Raw genomic sequence first — 20,648 nt, 5'->3', positions numbered from 1 at the left:
GCATTAGCATTTTTTTCGATTTACTGTTCTCTCAGTGATTGAAAAACATGCCAGTCTGGAGTTCTAAGAGCTGTCTGACTTGAGAATATCAGTGTTTAAAGATTGACAAACTAAAGACAATGCAGCAATATGCTGCATATATGTGTGTAAACAAGCTTGTTAGTGTTGTCACACTGTATGTATATAGTGCGTCATAGGATGAAGTGTGAACAGAGGTTTTCCAGTGTTTACACTGGTTTGCGAGCTTAGTTTATGGTGTGTGCTGGCATGGCTGTATACGTGCACCAGGGTTTGTAGGATAAAACTGGAGGGAAGTGTGATGTGACGTTGCAAGTGTGACGTTCCAAATGTGAGCATGCCTGCAGGTCTTGCTAGCGTACGCATACATTACTCGGCGTGTCAGCAGGTTTTGCGAGTGGAGCCGTACCGTAGGTGAGCGTGTACACGGGCTTGCCGGCATTGTCCAGGGCCGTGAGACAGGGGCTCTTTGGCTGGGTGCTACCCCAGCGCTGTAGGGAGGCCAGCAGGGATGCTGAGCTGCTCACCAGGGCCAGAGGCTCCCCGCGCAGGGGGCTCATCTGCACCCCCTCAGCCTTGGGCTGGTTAGGGTCCGGCAGCTGGGCTGGAGAGGCAAAGAGGAGAAGAGGGGTAGACAGGCCATCAGACAGACAAGAAGACAGACAGACCGGCAAGCAGACAGAGGATCTGACTGCCCTCCGCAGGACATACCGTTAAACGAATATTAACTTTTTATTTAACATTTATTTTGTGAGGTTACATATTCACGGAGAAAATTATATTTAGCGAGAGGAGACTGCGGACTGCAAGAAAAAAAACAGTTAAAGACAGAGAGAGGCAGAGAGTGAGGGAGCGAGAGAGAGAGATGTCTAATGTCTGAGCTATTCCTCCGGTGAGTTATGTATCCCTGTGATGAGAAGGAGGAAGGGATGAGTGTGTGTGTGTGGGCGGGGGTGGGGGGGATCTGCAGGGAATGAGGAGATGACAGATTTATTTCGAGTGGCAGGTAAAGACACTAAGGGGTTACAGAGTGTACTGAGATCAGCATTGCAAACCCTACACTTAATCCCTATACCATACACCCTAAATCAGCATAGCCCCTACAGTTAATCCCTATACCAAACACCCTAAATCAGTATAGCCCCTACACTTAATCCCTATACCATACACCCTAAATCAGTATAGCCCCTACACTTAATCCCTATACCATACACCCTAAATCAGCATAGCCCCGACAGTTAATCCCTATACCATACACCCTAAATCAGTATAGCCCCTACACTTAATCCCTATACCATACACCCTAAATCAGCATAGCCCCTACACTTAATCCCTATACCATACACCCTAAATCAGCATAGCCCCTACACTTAATCCCTATACCATACACCCTAAATCAGCATAGCCCCTACAGTTAATCCCTATACCATACACCCTAAATCAGCATAGCCCCTACAGTTAATCCCTATACCATACATCCTAAATCAGCATAGCCCCTACACGCTAAATCAGCATAACTCCTACAATATACTACCTCTAGGCATACACTCTAATTCCACCACAAACCCTAAAGAAAACCAGCACCCTATACCCTAGGATATACACACACGCGCGCGCACGCACACACACACACACACACACACACAAACAACACAAGCTATGTCACACACAGACAACTTTATCAACTCTATCAAACCTATCTGTACAATACTAGTCACACATGCATGCACACACGCACACACATGCACACACACACACACACACACACACACACACACACAGACCCAGGTGCTGACTGGATGTAAAAGCAGTGTGTTGACTGCAAAGTATCTCTGGGTTCTGAAAAAGGCACTATATAAGCATAACTTTATCCCTTCATTCATTCATTAATTCATTCATCCATGACACTAGGTTCCTGTTTAAAGAGCTCTGTAAGACCAGAGCACACAGAGTAGAGCAGCAGGAATACTGGAATCAGTATCAGTATACTGGAATGTGGTTTATGGATGCAGGTAAATGAATTTAACAGACCACAACCAGACAGTCAGATAGCAGACACGATCCAGCCTCCTGTGTGACTGTGAAGTCTGGTTGAGTCATGTTCAACTCTGCAGTCTGGTTGAGTCATGTTCAACTCTGCAGTCTGGTTGAGTCATGTTCAACTCTGAAGTCTGGGTTAGTCAGGTTCAACTCTGCAGTCTGGGTTAGTCAGGTTCAACTCTGCAGTCTGGTTCAGTCAGGTTCAACTCTGCAGTCTGGGTTAGTCAGGTTCAACTCTGCAGTCTGGTTCAGTCAGGTTCAACTCTGCAGTCTGGTTCAGTCATGTTTAAGTGCAGTGGTAGCAGTGTTTTAGCTGTTTAGGGAGCAGTAACAAGCTACATCCATTTTTATGGCAACTGGACCGACTGGTTGTTTATAATTTGTTTAACACACACCATTTCATTTTTTTTCTGAGAGTGAAAGCGTTGATTCCTCTGCACCAGCCCCTCCCTCCTCCGAACCTCCCTTGCTTTGTCGCGTCTACAGATCTCTCTGATGGTGGCCAAACCCCCTGCTTCGCCTCGGTCTCCTCTGACGGACGACGTGAACCGACCTGGAGGTTGGAAGGGGAGATCACAGCTCCTCTGACACACATCCAAGTGCGACGTCTTTTATGAACCGCTACTCCTGCACCTCCTCCTGTAGCGGTGTTGCATGCTGGGAGGAGTGCGCGTGAGCTGGCGGGTGCCCAGCACTGGCCTGCTCTGGGGAGTGCAACCAGGCAGCTCCCTTCGTCCAACGAGAGTCTGGCAAACCAGAACTCTCTGCTCAAGTTAAAACCTGTTAGCCATCTGTGCTGTCTAACAGTAACCCCCCCCACCAAACAGCCCGTTTTACAGAACAAGCAAACAGCCATTAAGACAATAGCATACTGGTCTCTGTTACTACAGTCAGCAGTATGGAGATGTCTGCCTCTGCCAACCTGGTGCACCACATCATGGTCGCCCCTTTATAGTGTCACTAGCACCGACAGAAAACGGGACAGAAAACGGGACAGACGATTTCTTCAGGGCATTGTGAACACACCATCCAGATGGTAGGTTCATAATACCCCCAACACCCCGTTCCTGCGTTATGAACCTACCATCTAGGAGCTCCTTGAAATCGTCCACGAAGAACTCGCACAACGGCGGGCGCTTCGGCTTCTTCAGGGTGTTGAGAAGCTGTTGTATTTTAGACGAGACACGACTGTTTACAGGGACACCTTGAGGTGAGAGACAGACAAGCAGAGCGAGAGAGCACAGGAGAGAGAGAGAGAGAGAGACAGTATGAGAGAGACAGTACGAGAGAGAGAGAGACAGTACGAGAGAGTACGAGAGAGTACGAGAGCGAGAGACAGTACGAGAGAGAGAGAGAGCGAGAGAGACAGTATGAGAGAGAGAGACAGTATGAGAGAGAGTACGAGAAAGAGAGAGAGAGAGTACAAGAGAGGGAGAGAGAGTGAGAGAGTATGAGAGAGAGACAGTACGAGAGAGAGAGAGTACGAGAGAGAGACAGTATGAGAGACAGTACAAGAGAGAGAGAGAGAGAGAGAGAAAGAGCGAGAGAGACAGTATGAGAGAGACAGTACGAGAGAGAGAGAGAGAGAGAGAGAGGGATGGAGGAGATATGGGTGCACAGGATGAGACATCAACACATGTGCAGGACTCTGTGAAAGGACAATGAACAACTTTACACAACATCCTTCCCATCCGCAGGAGGCCAAACACCCCACAGAGTCACTCGATAGGTGAAGAGAAGCTGTCCGTCACTGAGCCCGCTCGCTGAAGACATCTAACCCCACCCATTAAGTGCTCTGAGGCTCTGACTGGTCCAGCTTGAATCTACTGCCTGGCAACAAGCTGCTATCCACCTAATTCAGGACTTATCACATCCTCACCACACAGAATGAAATATATATATATATATATACACACACACACACACACACACACACACGTGTAGCACTTAATTATATATTTTTTAATTTGTTAGAATTTAATTATATATTTTTACATATACGTATATTACAAATTAATATATTGTACTGTCAGTTAAAACTCAACATCAGATGCTGCTAAATGTTCTTTAATTACTTATACAGTTAGCTATTTATTTATTTATTTAGTTATTTATACAGTTAAATATTCAATACGTTATTAAATTAGTTGATGATTTTGGGACCATGTTTGCTTGTTTGGGGTCACTACAGCAACCCCAAATTAACAAATCAAGACAGGAAAGCTACTGAGACAGTGAAAATCGATACAGTAATTTTAAAACAAGCATGCATGGCTCCGTGATGTCCTGATGTCCCATGATGTCTCTGTCCTGTCCTCTGGATCAGGAAAGACAGAGGACTCCACAGAGGCATGCTGTGTGCTGTATGTATATGTTCATGGCACACAACAGTGATGAGGACCATCTCAGACATTCCACTGAGTCTCAGGGGACCAAAACCACAGCTGTAGTTAGACATGCCCCCACTAGGCTACCACCGCACACATAGCCACATGCATATGTAAGGACACAGAAAGAAACACACACACACACACACACACACACACACACACACACACACACACACACACACACCCCTACACTCTCTCTCTCTCTAACTTCTTTCTAGTCCCTTTCTAAGTACCTAGTAATTAGACATGTTTATCATTACACCCTTAACCCAAAATCGGCATTAATCAGGAACCAGCTTAAACATGAGATGTTTCTGAACTAAAGCTGGATCTAGCTGGTCTACTTTCACAAAACCTCACACACACACACACACACACACACACACACACACACACACACACACACACAAGCACAAAACAGTGCTGTGATTCATCGTTCCTATGGCAACCCAGTAGAGTGATGCCAAAAACAGGGTTTTGAAGTCACTTCACAGGATTTAATACCATTAGTTTAATAAAGTAAAAATTAGTTTATCACTTGACAAGAGTGAAGGAGGCACTGCCTGATGCAGAATCCCACTATTAATTCAGGTGAACAAACAAGTAATTATGTAACGAGTAAAAGGGTTTGGTAATTAGGTAACGAGTGGAAGGGTTTGGTAATTAGCTAACATGTGGAAGGGTTTGGTAATTAGGTAACGAGTAGAAGGGTTTTGTAATTAGGTAAGGAGTAGAAGGGTTTGGTAATTAGGTAACGAGTGTAAGGGTTTTGTAATTAGCTAACGTATGTAGAAGGGTTTGGTAATTAGGTAACGAGTGGAAGGGTTTTGTAATTAGGTAAGGAGTAGAAGGGTTTGGTAATTAGGTAACGAGTAGAAGGGTTTGGTAATTAGGTAATGAGTGGAAGGGTTTTGTAATTAGGTAATGAGTGGAAGCATTTTGTAATTAGGTAACGAGTGGAAGCGTTTTGTAATTAGGTAATGACTAGAAGGGTTTGGTAATTAGGTAACGAATGGAAGGGTTTGGCAAACTGGGGAATGTCTCAAGGACTGGGGTCTGTCTCAAGAATTTAGGAAAATAGGGTTTGGCTCACAAACTTGCAACACTGAAGTCTCAACTTCTCACAGTCCTTCTCCCAGTAGTTCCAGTGCTTATGAAGATTAATTAAGCCTGCAGGTTATAAACACCATCCAAGGAAGGAGAGTGATAAACACATATAAACACCATCCAAGGAAGTCGCGAGATAATGAACACATATAAACACCATCTAAGGTTTCTCCCCCAGCTCCATCAGAACCTAAAGGAGAGAGAATCTGAATAAACACCACGTTTGCAGCACTGCAAGTCACTCCGGCCCGAGGATTCTGGATCAAGCTGCTCCCTGCTCCTAACAGCTGTTCAGCGGAGAGAGGTTTTGTAGAGTAGGGAAACACCTGTTTGAGTGAGTGGCTGGAAACTAGCGGCACATGGAGGAGTGCACGAAGCGCGTGCAGTGGTTAATCATGTCCCTGTATGCCCTGGTACCTACCCTACCATGCCAAACGTAAGCCTAGCAGCTGGGCCAGTAGGGAGTGCTGTAGTTAGGCTATTGAACCGCTGGGCTAGTAGGGGGTGCTGTGGTTAGGCTATTGAACCGCTGGGCTAGTAGGGGGTGCTGTGGTTAGGCTATTGAACCGCTGGGCTAGTAGGGGGTGCTGTGGTTAGGCTATTGAACCGCTGGGCCAGTAGGGGGTGCTGTGGTTAGGCTATTGAACCGCTGGGCCAGTAGGGAGTGCTGTAGTTAGGCTATTGAACCGCTGGGCTAGTAGGGGGTGCTGTGGTTAGGCTATTGAACCGCTGGGCCAGTAGGGGGTGCTGTGGTTAGGCTATTGAACCGCTGGGCCAGTAGGGGGTGCTGTGGTTAGGCTACTGATCAGCTGAGCTTAAGCTCAGTTAGCTCCAGGCACCAAACCAGTATGGTGTTCAATCTGTGCCAAAAGCATTTTATAAAGGTTACAAAATCTACCAGCAAACAATTTCATTTTAAAATGTAAAAATTGTTCCAAATACCATTAAAGCTCAGAATTAAAAGCTGGCTCACCTTAGCTTAGCTTTAAATATGAGAAACAATATTTTGCTTCTGGATCTTATAATTTAATAATTTTGGCATCGAATCAACTCCACATCTCCTTCCAAGGCTGGTCAAAAGAATAGACACTAGTAAAAGCCTGTCTCCACCCACAGCTTACACCCCCAACAGCCTGTCTCCACCCGAAGGTTACGTCCCCCACAGCCTGTGTCCACCTACAGGTTATGTCCCTCACAGCCTGTCTCCACCTGCAGGTTACGTACACACCTGTCACGTTAACAGTGTTTAGTGAGGCTGATTAACTATGCGGTCCTGTCACTGTGGATGTCAGGAAACAGCCTTTAGACAATCCCAGCTCCTATGAAAGGAATCATTTAAAAATATATTTAACTAGCTTCTCCTCTGAATGTGTGTGTGTATGCGGTGTGTGTGTGTGTGTGTGTGTGTGTGTGTGTGTGTGTGTGTGTGTGTCTAATATTTATGTTTATATTTAAGACACTTGAATGGTTGATTGGCTGGTAAGACTGCCTCAGAGCTGATCAAAGTCTATTATCATTGTAGTAAAATTATACCATAGGACACCACTTGCACTAAAACACACACACAGACATGTGCAGCATATGCCTATCTCTACCTATCAAATGAACACCAAAGGGAGAATAAAACTCCATGCCTCTAAAGGAAAACTCAAGCAGAGGATTATTGTGAAATTATTGTGAAATTATCTGTCATTATCTGTCATGTTTAAAGATAATTTCACGCTGAAAGTAAAGGATGGATGAATGCATGTTAATAATGTTGTGTGCAAACTGCTCTGTGTCCAGAAGAGCGGTCTAAAGAGTGATGTGATGAATACAGCTACGAATGAGAGTGCATGTGTGTGCGCGTGTGTGTACGCGAGTTTGAAATGCAGCCCGGTTGCTGGCAGGAAGTGAAAGGCTTCTCTTGCCAGGAAGTGATTGGCTGTAAGGCCTGGGTATGTCAAGGGGAGGAAAGGAGGAGAGTGGTGCACTGTTGCCGTGACTACACGGTGTGGTGTGGGGGCTCACCGTCGGCCGTTTCCATGGCGCTACCGGTGTGCGTATATCCACGGGGAAGACCCCTCACTGGCGCCACCTGTGGATGCTCGGCAAACTGCGAATGCTCAGATAGACCCGTCACATCCGGAGGTGCGAAGTGGTTATCTGAGATGGAGGGGGGAGCGGTCAAAGGTCAGAGGTCAAATGAAAATTGATGATGAAAACTTCATATTGTGAGAAAATGGATGCATTACTAAGTTACAATTAAAGGTTTAAAACCTGATAATCTTGAGAACATAAACTTCTAAGGATGTGTGGAGTGACACTGTTTATGACCTATAATGTTCTCTGTAATTGTAGCATGTAATTGTGCCAACTGAACACAAATACATGTGCAATATGGAATAAGATGATAATTAACACAAAATATGGGTACATAACCCTACATGTGCTAAAATAACTGATGAGAACAACTGGTGATTGTCCCTTATCATTTAACTTCCTTTAACTGATCCAGCAGGTTGAAAAACAGATAAACAGCAGGAACTGAACTGTGGTTTCTACAGGGAGCTCTTTAAAAGTGACTCAGTAGCATAGCTTTACGTTAGAGGGACAGAGAGACAGGTGGACAGAGAGAGATAGGTGGAGAGAGAGAGAGAGAGAGAGAGAGAGAGAGAGAGAGCTTGACAGAAACATAGAGCCCCATGTTATAAGCAGGCTGGGCTGGAATAGGTAACATTGGTATGATGACACTCCATTTAAAGTTCTAGGCCTCTCTCTACACACACACGGAGAAAATGCACTGCTTCACAAAACCACCAGCGAGATGAAACATGATTAAAGAGGGTCCAAGCAGTAGGGGGTGTGGGGCGGGTGGGCATGTTCTCTGGGGCAGCTGTAGGTCTCAGAGAGAACAACACAAGTACCAGGTGTACTGAAGCCAACAACCTCCGTGGCTCTGATCAGCGCATTGCAGCAAAGCACAAAGGAGGTACACAGCAGAGACCCAAACCACCAATCAAAGTTCAGGGTTAAGGGTGAGAACAGGGGAGAAGAGGACCCCACAGCAGAGCTATTCCTTATTCACCACACCCAGAATGCACCAGAACAGAAACGAGATCAGGATGCCGCAAGGACAGACAGACACAGTCCTAAATTGACAACATGAGTCTGAAGGATTTGGACCCTTAAAATACAAAAGTCCTTGAAAGTCTTGAAGAACCTGGTTGAAAGAGAATGCAGGAAGATGGAGGGTATGGTAATCAGTGTTAGCAGTGTGAGTGACTGCAACGGGTGTAGCAGGTGTAACAGGTCATCGAGAGAAGTGGGTGTAGGTGTGGTGTGGAGTGGGTGTAGGTGTTGTGTAGTGGGTATAAGTGTTGTGTATGGGTGTGGTGTGTAGTGGGTGTAGGTGTGTATGGTATGGTGTGTCTGGGTGTAGGTGTGTACCGAGTGTAGGTGTGTAGCAGGTGTAGGTGTGTCTTGGTCTAAGTGTGTAGCGGGTGTAGGTGTGCATGGGTGTAGGTGTGTATGGTGTGGTGTGTCTGGGTGTAAGTGTGTAGCAGGTGTCGGGTGTGTAGCGGGTGTAGGTGTGTAGCGGGTGTAGGTGTGTCTGGGTCTAAGTGTGTAGCATGTGTAGATGTGTATGGTGTGGTGTGTAGTGGGTGTAGGTGTGCATGGGTGTAGGTGTGCAGTGGGTGTAGGTGTGTATGGTATGGTGTGTCTGGGTGTAGGTGTGTAGGTGTGTCTTGGTCTAAGTGTGTAGTAGGTGTAGGTGTGTATGGTGTAGGTGTGCTTGGGTGTAGGTGTGTATGGGTGTAGGTGTGTATGGTGTGGTGTGTCTGGGTGTAGGTGCGTAGTGGGGGTAGGTGTGTCTGGTGTGGTGTGTAGTGGGTGTAGGTGTGTATGGTGTGGTGTGTCTGGGTGTAAATGTGTAGCAGGTGTAGGTGTGTAGCAGGTGTAGGTGTGTATGGTATGGTGTGTCTGGGTGTAGGTGTGGAACAGGTGTAGGTGTGTATGGTGTGGTGTGTAGTGGGTGTAGGTGTGCATGTGTGTAGGTGTGTATGGGTGTAGGTGTGTAATGGGTGTAGGTGTGTATGGTGTGGTGTGTCTGGCTGTAAGTGTGTAGCAGGTGCAGGTGTGTAGCAGGTGCAGGTGTGTATGGTATGGTGTGTCTGGGTGTAGGTGTGGAGCAGATGTAGGTGTGTATAGTGTGGTGTGTAGTGGGTGTAGGTGTGCATGGGTGTAGGTGTGTATGGGTGTAGGTGTGTAGTGGGTGTAGGTGTGTAATGGGTGTAGGTGTGTAATGGTGTGGTGTGGTGTGTCTGGGTGTAGGTGTGCATGGTGTGGTGTGTCTGGGTGTAAGTGTGTAGCGGGTGTAGGTGTGTATGGGTGTAGGTGTGTATGGTGTAGTGTGTCTGGGTGTAGGTGTGTATGGTGTGGTGTGTCTGGGTGTAAGTGTGTAGCGGGTGTAGGTGTGTAGTGGATGTAGGTGTGTAATGGGTGTAGGTGTGTATGCTGTAGTGTGTCTGGGTGTAGGTGTGTATGGTGTGGTGTGTCTGGCTGTAGGTGTGTATGGTGTGGTATGTCTAGGTGTAGGTTTGTAGTGGGTATAGGTGTGTATGGTGTCATGGGTCTGGGTGTAGGTGTGTATGGTGTGGTGTGTAGTGGGTGTAGGTGTGTATGGTGTGGTGGGGCTGGGTGTAGGTGTGTATAGTGTGGTGTGTCTGCGTGTAAGTGTGTAACAGGTGTAGGTGTGTAGTGGGTGTAGGCGTGTCTGGGTGTAGGTGTGTAGTGGGTGTAGGTGTGTATGGTGTGGTGTGTCTGGGTGTAAGTGTGTAGCTGGTGTAGGTGTGTAGCGGGTGTAGGTGTGTATGGTGTGGTGTGTAGCAGGTGTAGGTGTGTCTGGGTGTAGGTGTGTAGTGGGTGTAGGTGTGTATGGTGTAGTGTGTCTGGGTGTAGGTGTGTCTGGTGTGGTGTGTATGGTGTGGTGTGTAGCAGGTGTAGCGGGTGTAGGTGTGTATGGAACACAGTTGTAGTACTGACCGAGCTGTGTGTGAGCCATGAGGTCAGCGAGAACGGTAGCAGCAGAGGCAGAGGTGGTGTTCCCGCTGTGCTGGCCCCGCCCCCCTGGGTGGGAGGAAGTGGAGGAGGCAGAGGAGGAAGTGGATGAGCACTGGATGACTCGGTTAAACCAGTGCTCCACGCTTGGGTGCGCCTGGTAGGGCGGCGACGATGAGGTCACCCGCCCCTGTCGTCGTAGTGATCCCTCGTCCTCCGACGCAGAGGAGGTGTCTGTGTGGGAAGAGACAGAGCGCATCACTACACACACACACACACACACACACACACACACACACACACACACACACACACCTCTCTCCATGCACAGATCTGGGCTCTCCTCTGAATAGCTCTGATCAATGCCAGTGTGAGCTCAAACAAACAAACATTTCAAAGTCTCAATATTTCCCTGATGGGTTGCATTATGTGTGCTAGTGCAGAACTGATATGTTGTTTATTATACTTCACAAAACCATCAATTAGTTTTGGGTAATTAGTATTTAATAATTGGTATTTAGTAATTCAGATTTATCCATCAGCATCACTTTAATTAGTCGAGAGGCCTAATCTTGTTGGAGACAAAACACAAGAATTTCAGTCCAGCACACAACAGAGATACAGATCAAAGCATAATGATCTAGCAACACAGTCAGAGGTGGTTGCTAAGGAAACAGTAACCCAGACACTGGCCAGACGCCATTTATCTTTTACTGTTGTAGTAAAGTATGAAGAGAAGCTGCAAAACTCAAAGTGATTTTGTCCTTTGGCTTGAGAGAGGAAAGAAAGAAGTGACAGGACAGAGGGATGGGTAGAGAGGGGGAGAGAAGGAGAGAGAAACCGAGCAAGGCAGTGAGAGGGAAACAGAGAGTGAGAGAGAGAGAGAGAGAGAGAGAGAGAGAGAGAGAGAGAGAGAGAGAGAGAGAGAAATCCTCTCTCCTGTGCCTCATTCACCTCCACCACAGCCTGGACCAAGTGATGCCTCACCTGGCGGATGAGATCGACTGTGAGGCTGGACACACCTTCAGGATCAGCTGAGGTGGGCTACCACAGCCAAACACCTCCACCCTCCACCATACACAGCAGTTGGCTACCACAGCCAAACACCTCCACCCTCCACCACACACAGCAGTGGGCTACCACAGCCAAACACCTCCACCCTCCACCACACACAGCAGTGGGCTACCACAGCCAAACACCTCCACCCTCCACCGCACACAGCAGTGGGTTACCACAGCCAAACACCTCCACCCTCCACCGCACACAGCAGTGGGTTACCACAGCCAAACACCTCCACCCTCCACCGCACACAGCAGTGGGTTACCACAGCCAAACACCTCCACCCTCCACCGCACACAGCAGTGGGTTACCACAGCCAAACACCTCCACCCTCCACCATACACAGCAGTTGGCTACCACAGCCAAACACCTCCACCCTCCACCACACACAGCAGTTGGCTACCACAGCCAAACACCTCCACCCTCCACCACACACAGCAGTGGCTACCACAGCCAAACACCTCCACCCTCCACCGCACACAGCAGTGGGTTACCACAGCCAAACACCTCCACCCTCCACCACACACAGCAGTGGGCTACCACAGCCAAACACCTCCACCCTCCACCACACACAGCAGTGGGCTACCACAGCCAAACACCTCCACCCTCCACCATACACAGCAGTTGGCTACCACAGCCAAACACCTCCACCCTCCACCACACACAGCAGTGGGCTACCACAGCCAAACACCTCCACCCTCCACCACACACAGCAGTGGGATACCACAGCCAAACACCTCCACCCTCCACCACACACAGCAGTGGGATACCACAGCCAAACACCTCCACCCTCCACCACACACAGCAGTGGGTTACCACAGCCAAACACCTCCACCCTCCAACACACACAGCAGTGGGCTACCACAGCCAAACACCTCCACCCTCCACCACACACAGCAGTGGGCTACCACAGCCAAACACCTCCACCCTCCACCACACACAGCAGTGGCTACCACAGCCAAACACCTCCACCCTCCACCGCACACAGCAGTGGGTTACCACAGCCAAACACCTCCACCCTCCACCACACACAGCAGTGGGTTACCACAACCAAACACCTCCACCGTCCACCCTACACCACACACGGTGTGTCCAGTGGCCTCTTTCTAGAGTAGTGAATAGGTTTGAAAACTGGCAATGTAAAACTGGGAATGTCTCTCTATATATCAATTTATGCTATATTTATTAGTCTTTTTAAAGGCATCCAGTTTACTTTTAGGGCAGATGCTCTTATGCAGTGTGACTCTCACACCAGAATACCTTTAATTAAGGGCTACCTTTAATTAAGTGCTTAATTAATTAATATCCTGAAGAGAGAGATAAGTGCAGTCTGTCCTCCGAGGTCCAGCTCAGGAAACCCCAGCCTCTCTCATTATGATTTAAAACCGACTCCACGGTCTGCAACACCATGTGAGGGGGACACATTACACATGCTACAGAGAGAAATCTGAAACACAACATGGATCTGAAAGCTTATGAAGGTGGACAGTAATCAGTAAACTGCAAAGACACACACAGGTCTTCAGAGACAGAGGAAGAGAGGTGAAGGACAAATATAAGAGCATTTACCCAGAGTTCTGCTGTCTCAGGCAGAAACAGGAGCTCCAATTTACCACATCTTACTGAATTTTTTTCTAAAGAAATAACCAGAAACATAATTTGAAAATTATGTAAACATATGACCTGTAATTGCGTTTAGTGCAGACACACGGCCAGATTTCCAGAGTCCTGCGTAAACTATTTAAATTAAAATCTAAATGGCAAGATTGTGGCCAGAGGGTGTGGCCAGACAGGACAGAGGGGAGGAATTGGAGACCAGACAAATCACCACATCACCCCATGATTCGGGTTGTCAGACTGTGTGTGTGTGTGTGTGTGTGTGTGTGTGTGTGCGCGTGTGCATGCGTGTATCACTTTTTAAAGCATAATGGAATCAGTGGGCCATGAACTGATTCCCAAAGGCTATGAGCTAAACACTGGGGTGACCCCCACCCCTCCAACGCTGACCCCTCAGCCCTAAGCCTGTCCCCTCCTCACTCAGTACCACCATCCCGAGAGCTACGAGAAGCAGACGCTGACCTCTGTTCTTTAGTAAACAAAGAACCGGTCACAGGGCCACCGCACATTAACACACCATGACAGGTGACCACTGACACCACATCACATTAATATACCTGTCAGGTGACCACTGACACCACATTACATTAACACACCTGACAGGTGACCACTGACACCACATTACATTAACACACCTGACAGGTGACCACTGACATCATTAACACACCATGACAGGTGACCACTGACACCACATTACATTAACACACTATGACAGGACAAAATATTAGAAAACAAAGCTGTCTGAAAATTAGTGAACTGTTCATAAGGTGTCATAAAGGCATGTTCATAAAGGCATGTTCATAAAGGCATGTCTGCAGGAACAAGCGAGACTCTGCTGTCCACAAAAGGACGTGTTTGCGGAAACACATGAGACTACACGTCCGACTGCCGTCCACAAACGGACATGTATGCAGGAACATGTGGGACTCTGCCGTCCACAAACTGATGTGTCTGCAGGAACACGCGGGACTCTGCTGTCCACAAACAGACATCTCTGCAGGAACACGTGGGACTCTCTTCTGCTGGCATCAAGGCTACTCCCTCTGAACGGAGAAGATTCATTAGCATAGTGCTCGGTGACCAATCCGACCCGGAGCTCAGAGTCTGAGCAGGGATATAACCGGAAGGGATATAATCCTGCCCTTAGACAGAGGAGTGCAGGAGGAACGTGAGAGTGTGGCTCAGGAACAGAGCTGGTTAGACAACCGTCCCTGCAGACTGCACAGAATCAGCGGGTTATGCAGAAAACTACCCACAAAAGTAAAAATATGTGATTGTTTCAAAAGGTCACCTTAACCGCAGCAGGGTCAAAGTGCAAGCCGTCAACAACTCCGGTTTTCTTTGCTCGTGAGTGGTGCTACTGGCCCTGAAGCCTGTGTGTCATTGCTGGAGATGGAGGTTGATTCCCCACAATGCCATGGTGATCTCACTGTGCAGAAAGCATGGCCCACGGATCTAACAGAACCAAAACTGCCCAGGCTGGGTTTGGATCTAATAGAACCAAAACTGTGCCGGCAGGGTTTGGATCTAACAGAACCCAAAATGCCCAGGCTGGGTTTGCATCTAATAGAACCAAAACTGCCCAGGCTGGGTTTGGATCTAACAGAATCAAAACTGCCCAGGCAGGGTTTGGATCTTACAGAACCAAAACTGCCCAGGCAGGGTTTGGATCGAGTAGAACCAAAACTGCCCAAACTGGGTTTGGATGTAACGGAACAGGATTATCAGCAGCATGTGCTGAAAATACAAACAAGTGCCTGCATTCAGTTGGGGATGCAGCAGCATTCAGAACATGGGTCAGGACACGGGTCAGAACACGGGACACCTCAACAAATAAGATAAATGAAAAAGCTGAAGAAAAAAAACACCATCTTTGCATGTCAAGTAGCTCTTCTAAAACGAGCATGCACACACACGCGCACACACTCCTCCTGGTGTACGAGAGGGCTGTGCTAAGAGATTGATGCTCTCCAAGCAGTGTGTTCAGAGTCCAATTACAAGCCTGTACTTCCACAGGTTTAGAACTGCAGGTTGTGCAGGGTTCAGTGTGTAGCCCTCGGAGGGCCCGGTAGCTGCAGGTGTGTGTGGGGTCCTTACCTGGGGGGGTGCATGCCTCTACTGAGGACTGCACTAGAACGGAGCGCCTCTTAGACGGCATCGGAACCTTCCGATCTTTGTACTTGGCCAAGGCTGCCTGTACCGCTTCTGTGTGCAGGTCTACAGGACACACACACACACACAGACACGCATGCACACACACAGCCACACAGCCACACACACACACACACACACACACACACACACACACACACACAGACACGCACGCACACACAGAGACATTGCACCACAATACCATTCACTTTTAATGTGTGCAGCTGTTATGAATGAGTCCTGGCTGCGTGAGCCATCCTCTGGAGCAACAGGACTGCTGCATCTGCATTTTAAAACCCTGAACACACAGAACGACGTCTCTACACCGGAACGTAAAGTCTCTTATGGCAAGACGTCACGACTGTGAGTGTATTTGCGGCTTTGGCTTCACAAGTCGTGCTGGAAAGATCGCCTTTGTAGTCCATCCAGACTAAACAAAATCCCAAAAAACACAACGATGAAGGGAAAAGTCAGCAGCTAGCTGGAGCTCGATTACAAGAGAACATCTCTGACATGACCAAGTGTTCTGCTCCCATTCTTCACTAAAAGCAAAGGCAGTAGTTTTGGGGAAAGTATCTTCTGAACTACTGAGCAACGGAGTGGAGAGAACAGCTCCAAAGTGGCTCACACCAGGACAGGCCATTAAGGCGAGTTACAGGAACACAACGAGGCCTAATCTGTAGACAGGGAACTGTCCAAAAACCCTTAGTACGCTGAGAAGGGAGATTTCTGAATTATTAATCACGAGATGATCTAGACACACTGGGAGTGGAGATGGTATCTGATGCGCACCTGATCTGAAGCGCTCATCACGCGAATTCACTGCTCGGGCTTTGCTGTGCTTGGGGCCTGGGGGGACAACCTGTGATGACGCCTGGATTCGGTGGTCCACCTGGAGAGACGGATCCACACCTGGAGAATGGCGAGAGAAGCGTGTGTGCACATTAGGATCACAGAACGTCCAGAACACTGCACTGTGTGCCAGTAGATTCAGAAATACTAACCAAAGTCTAACATTACCCCATCATTATTTAAATGAGTACACCATATTACCCCCAATCCCATCCATCTTCACCCTTGGAGCTGGGGCTCAACCGCCTAACTGATGACTCAGCGTTCAGGATCCCCTCATAAACCTCAGTGGGGTGGGGGCGGGGCCTGTGCAGGGATAGGGCGGGGCCAGGGAGACTCGCAGAGAGAGGATACCGCTACGCCAGCGTTCCCCAGCACGGTTCTGGAGACCACCACACAGCTCTCATCTGTCTCTTCCCTGCTCTAAAGTACCCAGCCAGACAAGGGCGGAGGAACGTGGGTTTGTATAGAAAAAACTGACACGAAATCATAATTACAGCTACAGCCTACTGAGTGATTCTGGAAACCACAATTAAAACTGTGCTCAAAACATCCCAAACATGTACACCAGAATCACCATACAGACACAGGATAAAACAGGGGCGCAATATAGCATACATGTATATCTCTCTCTCTCTCACACACACACACACACACACACGCACGCACACACGGACACGCACACGCACACATACACGCACACAGTCTGAGCAGTCAACCCACCACAGAAACATTATGTCAGCTCTCTACAGACGTGGCCCAGACTGTGGGTAGCCGTCCGAGACATTTTCAGGACGTGCTGGTGAGAGTCATCCATCCTTCATCTGAAACCTCAAATGACAGGCCCTCCGATGTCAAGACGCCCTCCAACAGCATACTTCAGAAGCTGAGGACTGGAGCTCGCATCCAGGGTAAAACCCATGATGAGTTCTATCTTAGCACCCTCCCCGAGCACTAGGAGAACCCCGGGGGGAGGACAAACCCAAGATAACCGCATCTGACCTGGGTCACACAGCAGAGCGGGCAAGCTAAGACAGAAATACCTCCAAGAAATGCCTTTGCAATAACAATCTGCAGCATCTGAGAATGTTTAATCTGATCTACAAATGTCTGATCTACAGGTGAGAATGTATATTCTGATCTACAAACACCTGATCTACAGCACTTGTTTACAGTAGAAGTGTGATGTTATAATGGCTAAACATTTACCTGCTGGAAACAGCACTGAGGTCAGTGCCCTGTTACTCTCTCTTAAACAGCCCACACCTGAGCCATCTCCTGGCAACCACAACTCCCTGACCTCTGACCCCAAGCGCCCTGGTGAGGAAAATGTGTCCAGGTGCTGAGGGTCATCCATTACCCTCCTGGGTTGGGGAAGAGCTACCAATCAGGAGATTATTTAACCTCCCAGTGGGGTCAGGAAAGGTCACATTCTTATCCAGGGCTCACACCAGGACAAAAACAGAGTAGTTGCTAGATGTAGAATATTAGGACATGCACCCATTCGACATACAGCTTGATGCTTTAATCAGAACTGGGTTTTAGAGAGAGGGGTGTTTTAGAACAAGGTGTGATGTTTGTCTCTGTGTGTGTGTGTGTGTGTGTGTGTGTGTGTGTGTGTGTGTGTGTGTGTGTGTGTGTGTGTGTGTGTGTGCGTGTAGGTGAAAGAAAGTGAGAGAGAGAAGTAATTAAATGTAATTAATTATATAATGATATAATTAAAGAACAGCTTCTGTGTTTATGACTCAGAGCAGTTACACATTGTGCAGACAGAACACAGGCATTCCCAGGAACGACCTCTCTGTGTCCCAGCAGTTCACACTGACACGACTCATTTCCACCAGTGAGCCCAGTTACTCGGCCAAAGTCCAGTTCTATGGGGGGGGGGGGGGGACTAGAGTGTAAGGGTGGAGGGTGGAGATGCAGAACTAGCATGCAGGAATGAGGGACCAAGCGCTAATGACTTACTGCTCCATATCTGTCTTCAATAACGGTTAGCATGACGCTGCTAAAGGCCACAAGAGGTTTCTCTACACTCTCGGAGGAATGGGAGGAGTTTGCATCCTGAATTTCAATGGTGGTGTGAGATTTACCAATAGAAAATTACGGTGCACTTCATAAGCCTGCAGCTGCACTAAACAACAGCTAACCGATCAGCACATCTTGCCAGCAACTCACGCAGAGGGTGGAGGCCTGAACCTACTACTGTTTCCAGCTGACAGTTGAATGATAGTTGAATGATTTCTTAAAAATCGTGATTTTCCAGCACCAAATACCAAAATTCTCCAAGTGAGGAGTGAGACACAGACAACCGGTCACTACTGCAGAATAAACCCTGACAGGATGATCAGGACACAAACACACAGGATTGTTATTTATTACTTGGCTACTTATCAAACAAGTAAATGATGTAACACTAAATAATGCGTTTACATTTATTTTATTAGCCGGTCACAAGCTTCTGCTAAGAAAAAAAAGACTGAATCCAAACAGCCGAGCCCAAAGCAGCTAACAACAGCCAAACCCAGAGTGGCTAACAACAGCTAACAACGGCTAACAGCGGCTAAAACAGCTAACAGCAGCCAACAACGGCTAACAACAGCAGGGCCAGAGCAGCTAACAATAGCCAAGCCCAGAGCAGCTGTCTGTTGAAAAGTCGGTTATTCAGAAATCAGAGGTTTTGGGTGTCAGTGTCCTCTGGGCTCAGTGTTTCACAAGTGCGGTCATGCGACAACACTCCGACAGCTACGTCTCCTTTATTGTGAAATCCATTATACATAAATGACATACAAGTACAACCGCAACAAAACAACTCTGAAAACATATCTAGACTCATAATGCAGAATGAACATGTAATTTTTTATTTTTTATTTTTTTTTGCAGGAAGCAGAATCATGGATGACCCCTGACATTTGTAACGTTGGTCCTCCCAAGTGCTGACTGCTACTGATTTCTGCATCTGATTTCTGCCACACATGATAACTGTGGTTAACCTGCTTTCTCTCACACCCACCCACCCACCCAACTACCCACCCAAGGTCATTGGACCTACAAACCTTCCAATCCTTTATAAAGTTTCTCCACCACGTGTCACCCAAAAGCCTCCTGATCTTTTCTATGAGGTCATAAATCCGTCAGGCTGTGAAGAGAAACGTAATCTGCGCGTCACCACAAAGGTTTCGCATCTCTCTGGTCCTGTGTTTCAGGCATTCTGAGAGTTAAGATTGGGTTAACCCAACAGGGCTTCAGCTGAGGCAGTCCCTCCTGGATCTTCACGTGACTGACAGGAAGCAGTGGCGTATAGTGCAGCAACCACGCGGCTTGCCACTCGACTGTCTGGGAAAGGGACGATGGCCACCTCAGATGACATTGCAGGGTGCCGTGGTGGAAATCTGTCTGTGTGTTTCGTTTTTGACATGAAGGCCCCAATTTTGCAACATTAGACAAACCACTCAGCTGTACGCAGGGAGAGTGGAACCTCCAATGAGTGGTCCACCTTGACTATCCCCCCGCCCTCCCCAACTGTGGTCTACCCTCTCGCCCACCGCCATTGGTCCAACTGCTCATAAACTATTCATACGTAGCCTTCAAGACTGACATGGACACTAAAAATAAACATAAACATATACAGAAGCGCTCGTGTGGTCACCGTGACCGTGTCCCCGGGAAGAGTTGAGCACTGATGGTTGGAAACTGCTGTCTGGAAGGGAAGACGTTTGGGTAGAGATGTTATTGATCTAATAGCTGTGGTTTCAGGTCTGTAGGGTAACCTGTACCCCGTCCCCCCACCCCCACTCCCAGTACCGCACACAGGCGCACTCTTCCCAATGGTGATTTCTGGGAGTTTCGCTCAATATCGAGCTGACATGGACAGCTCATCTCTAGCTAACGTACTGGTATGAAGGGAGGAGGATCAAGGACATGATATAGTGAACTGAGTGAGGGAAGTGACTTCCCTTCTTTTGAAAAGTAGAACAGCATTAGCTATACAAAAAAAGATTTTAAAAAAGCCTTCACGATCTTCTCAAGCAGTCTTCTCCACAGTTCCCCCATCTAGACTGTGCTTTGCATCATTATCCACCCCTCTCCAGACTCTGCGTAATCTAGTTTTTTCACTGGCTCTTACACACCTGATTCGATTCTTCAGGCATTACCAAACCCTGGCACCAAGAGAGGTGTGTGAAAGCAGGGGGAAAAACGATTATGCAGAGTACAGGGGTTGTCTGGGGAACTATGGGGGTTGTTGGGGGGGGGGACTCCACAAGACCCCCCCCCCAGACTCCCCCAAACTCCCCCTGACTCCCCCCAGACAACCCTCTCCTGGTGCCAGGGTTTGAAGAGTGGAGTCAGTCAGATGTGTTATTGCCAGTGAAA

At 47.9% G+C, this 20,648-nt stretch overlaps 1 protein-coding gene across 8 annotated transcripts in view; it reads right to left on the bottom strand.

Moving 5' to 3' along the window:
* Positions 1-20,648, bottom strand: part of dip2a (disco-interacting protein 2 homolog A) — a 112,426-nt gene that overhangs the window by 32,210 nt on the left and 59,568 nt on the right. For 7 of the 8 annotated variants that reach the window (XM_035523633.1, XM_035523630.1, XM_035523626.1 and 4 more), the window contains exons 3-8: positions 16,215-16,334; positions 15,369-15,488; positions 10,581-10,829; positions 7,566-7,700; positions 3,143-3,262; positions 428-622 (exon numbers count right to left, since the gene is read on the bottom strand). In XM_035523633.1, coding sequence (XP_035379526.1) covers positions 428-622; positions 3,143-3,262; positions 7,566-7,700; positions 10,581-10,829; positions 15,369-15,488; positions 16,215-16,334 — 939 coding nt within the window. The remainder of the gene's footprint in view (positions 1-427; positions 623-3,142; positions 3,263-7,565; positions 7,701-10,580; positions 10,830-15,368; positions 15,489-16,214; positions 16,335-20,648) is intronic. The other variant, XM_035523632.1, reaches the window with a different exon arrangement.

This window comes from Electrophorus electricus, chromosome 2, assembly GCF_013358815.1.
Source record: "Electrophorus electricus isolate fEleEle1 chromosome 2, fEleEle1.pri, whole genome shotgun sequence".
Taxonomy (NCBI): Eukaryota; Metazoa; Chordata; class Actinopteri; order Gymnotiformes; family Gymnotidae; genus Electrophorus; species Electrophorus electricus.
Note: the sequence above shows the minus strand (reverse complement) of the source record. Positions and strands in the feature narration are given on the sequence as shown.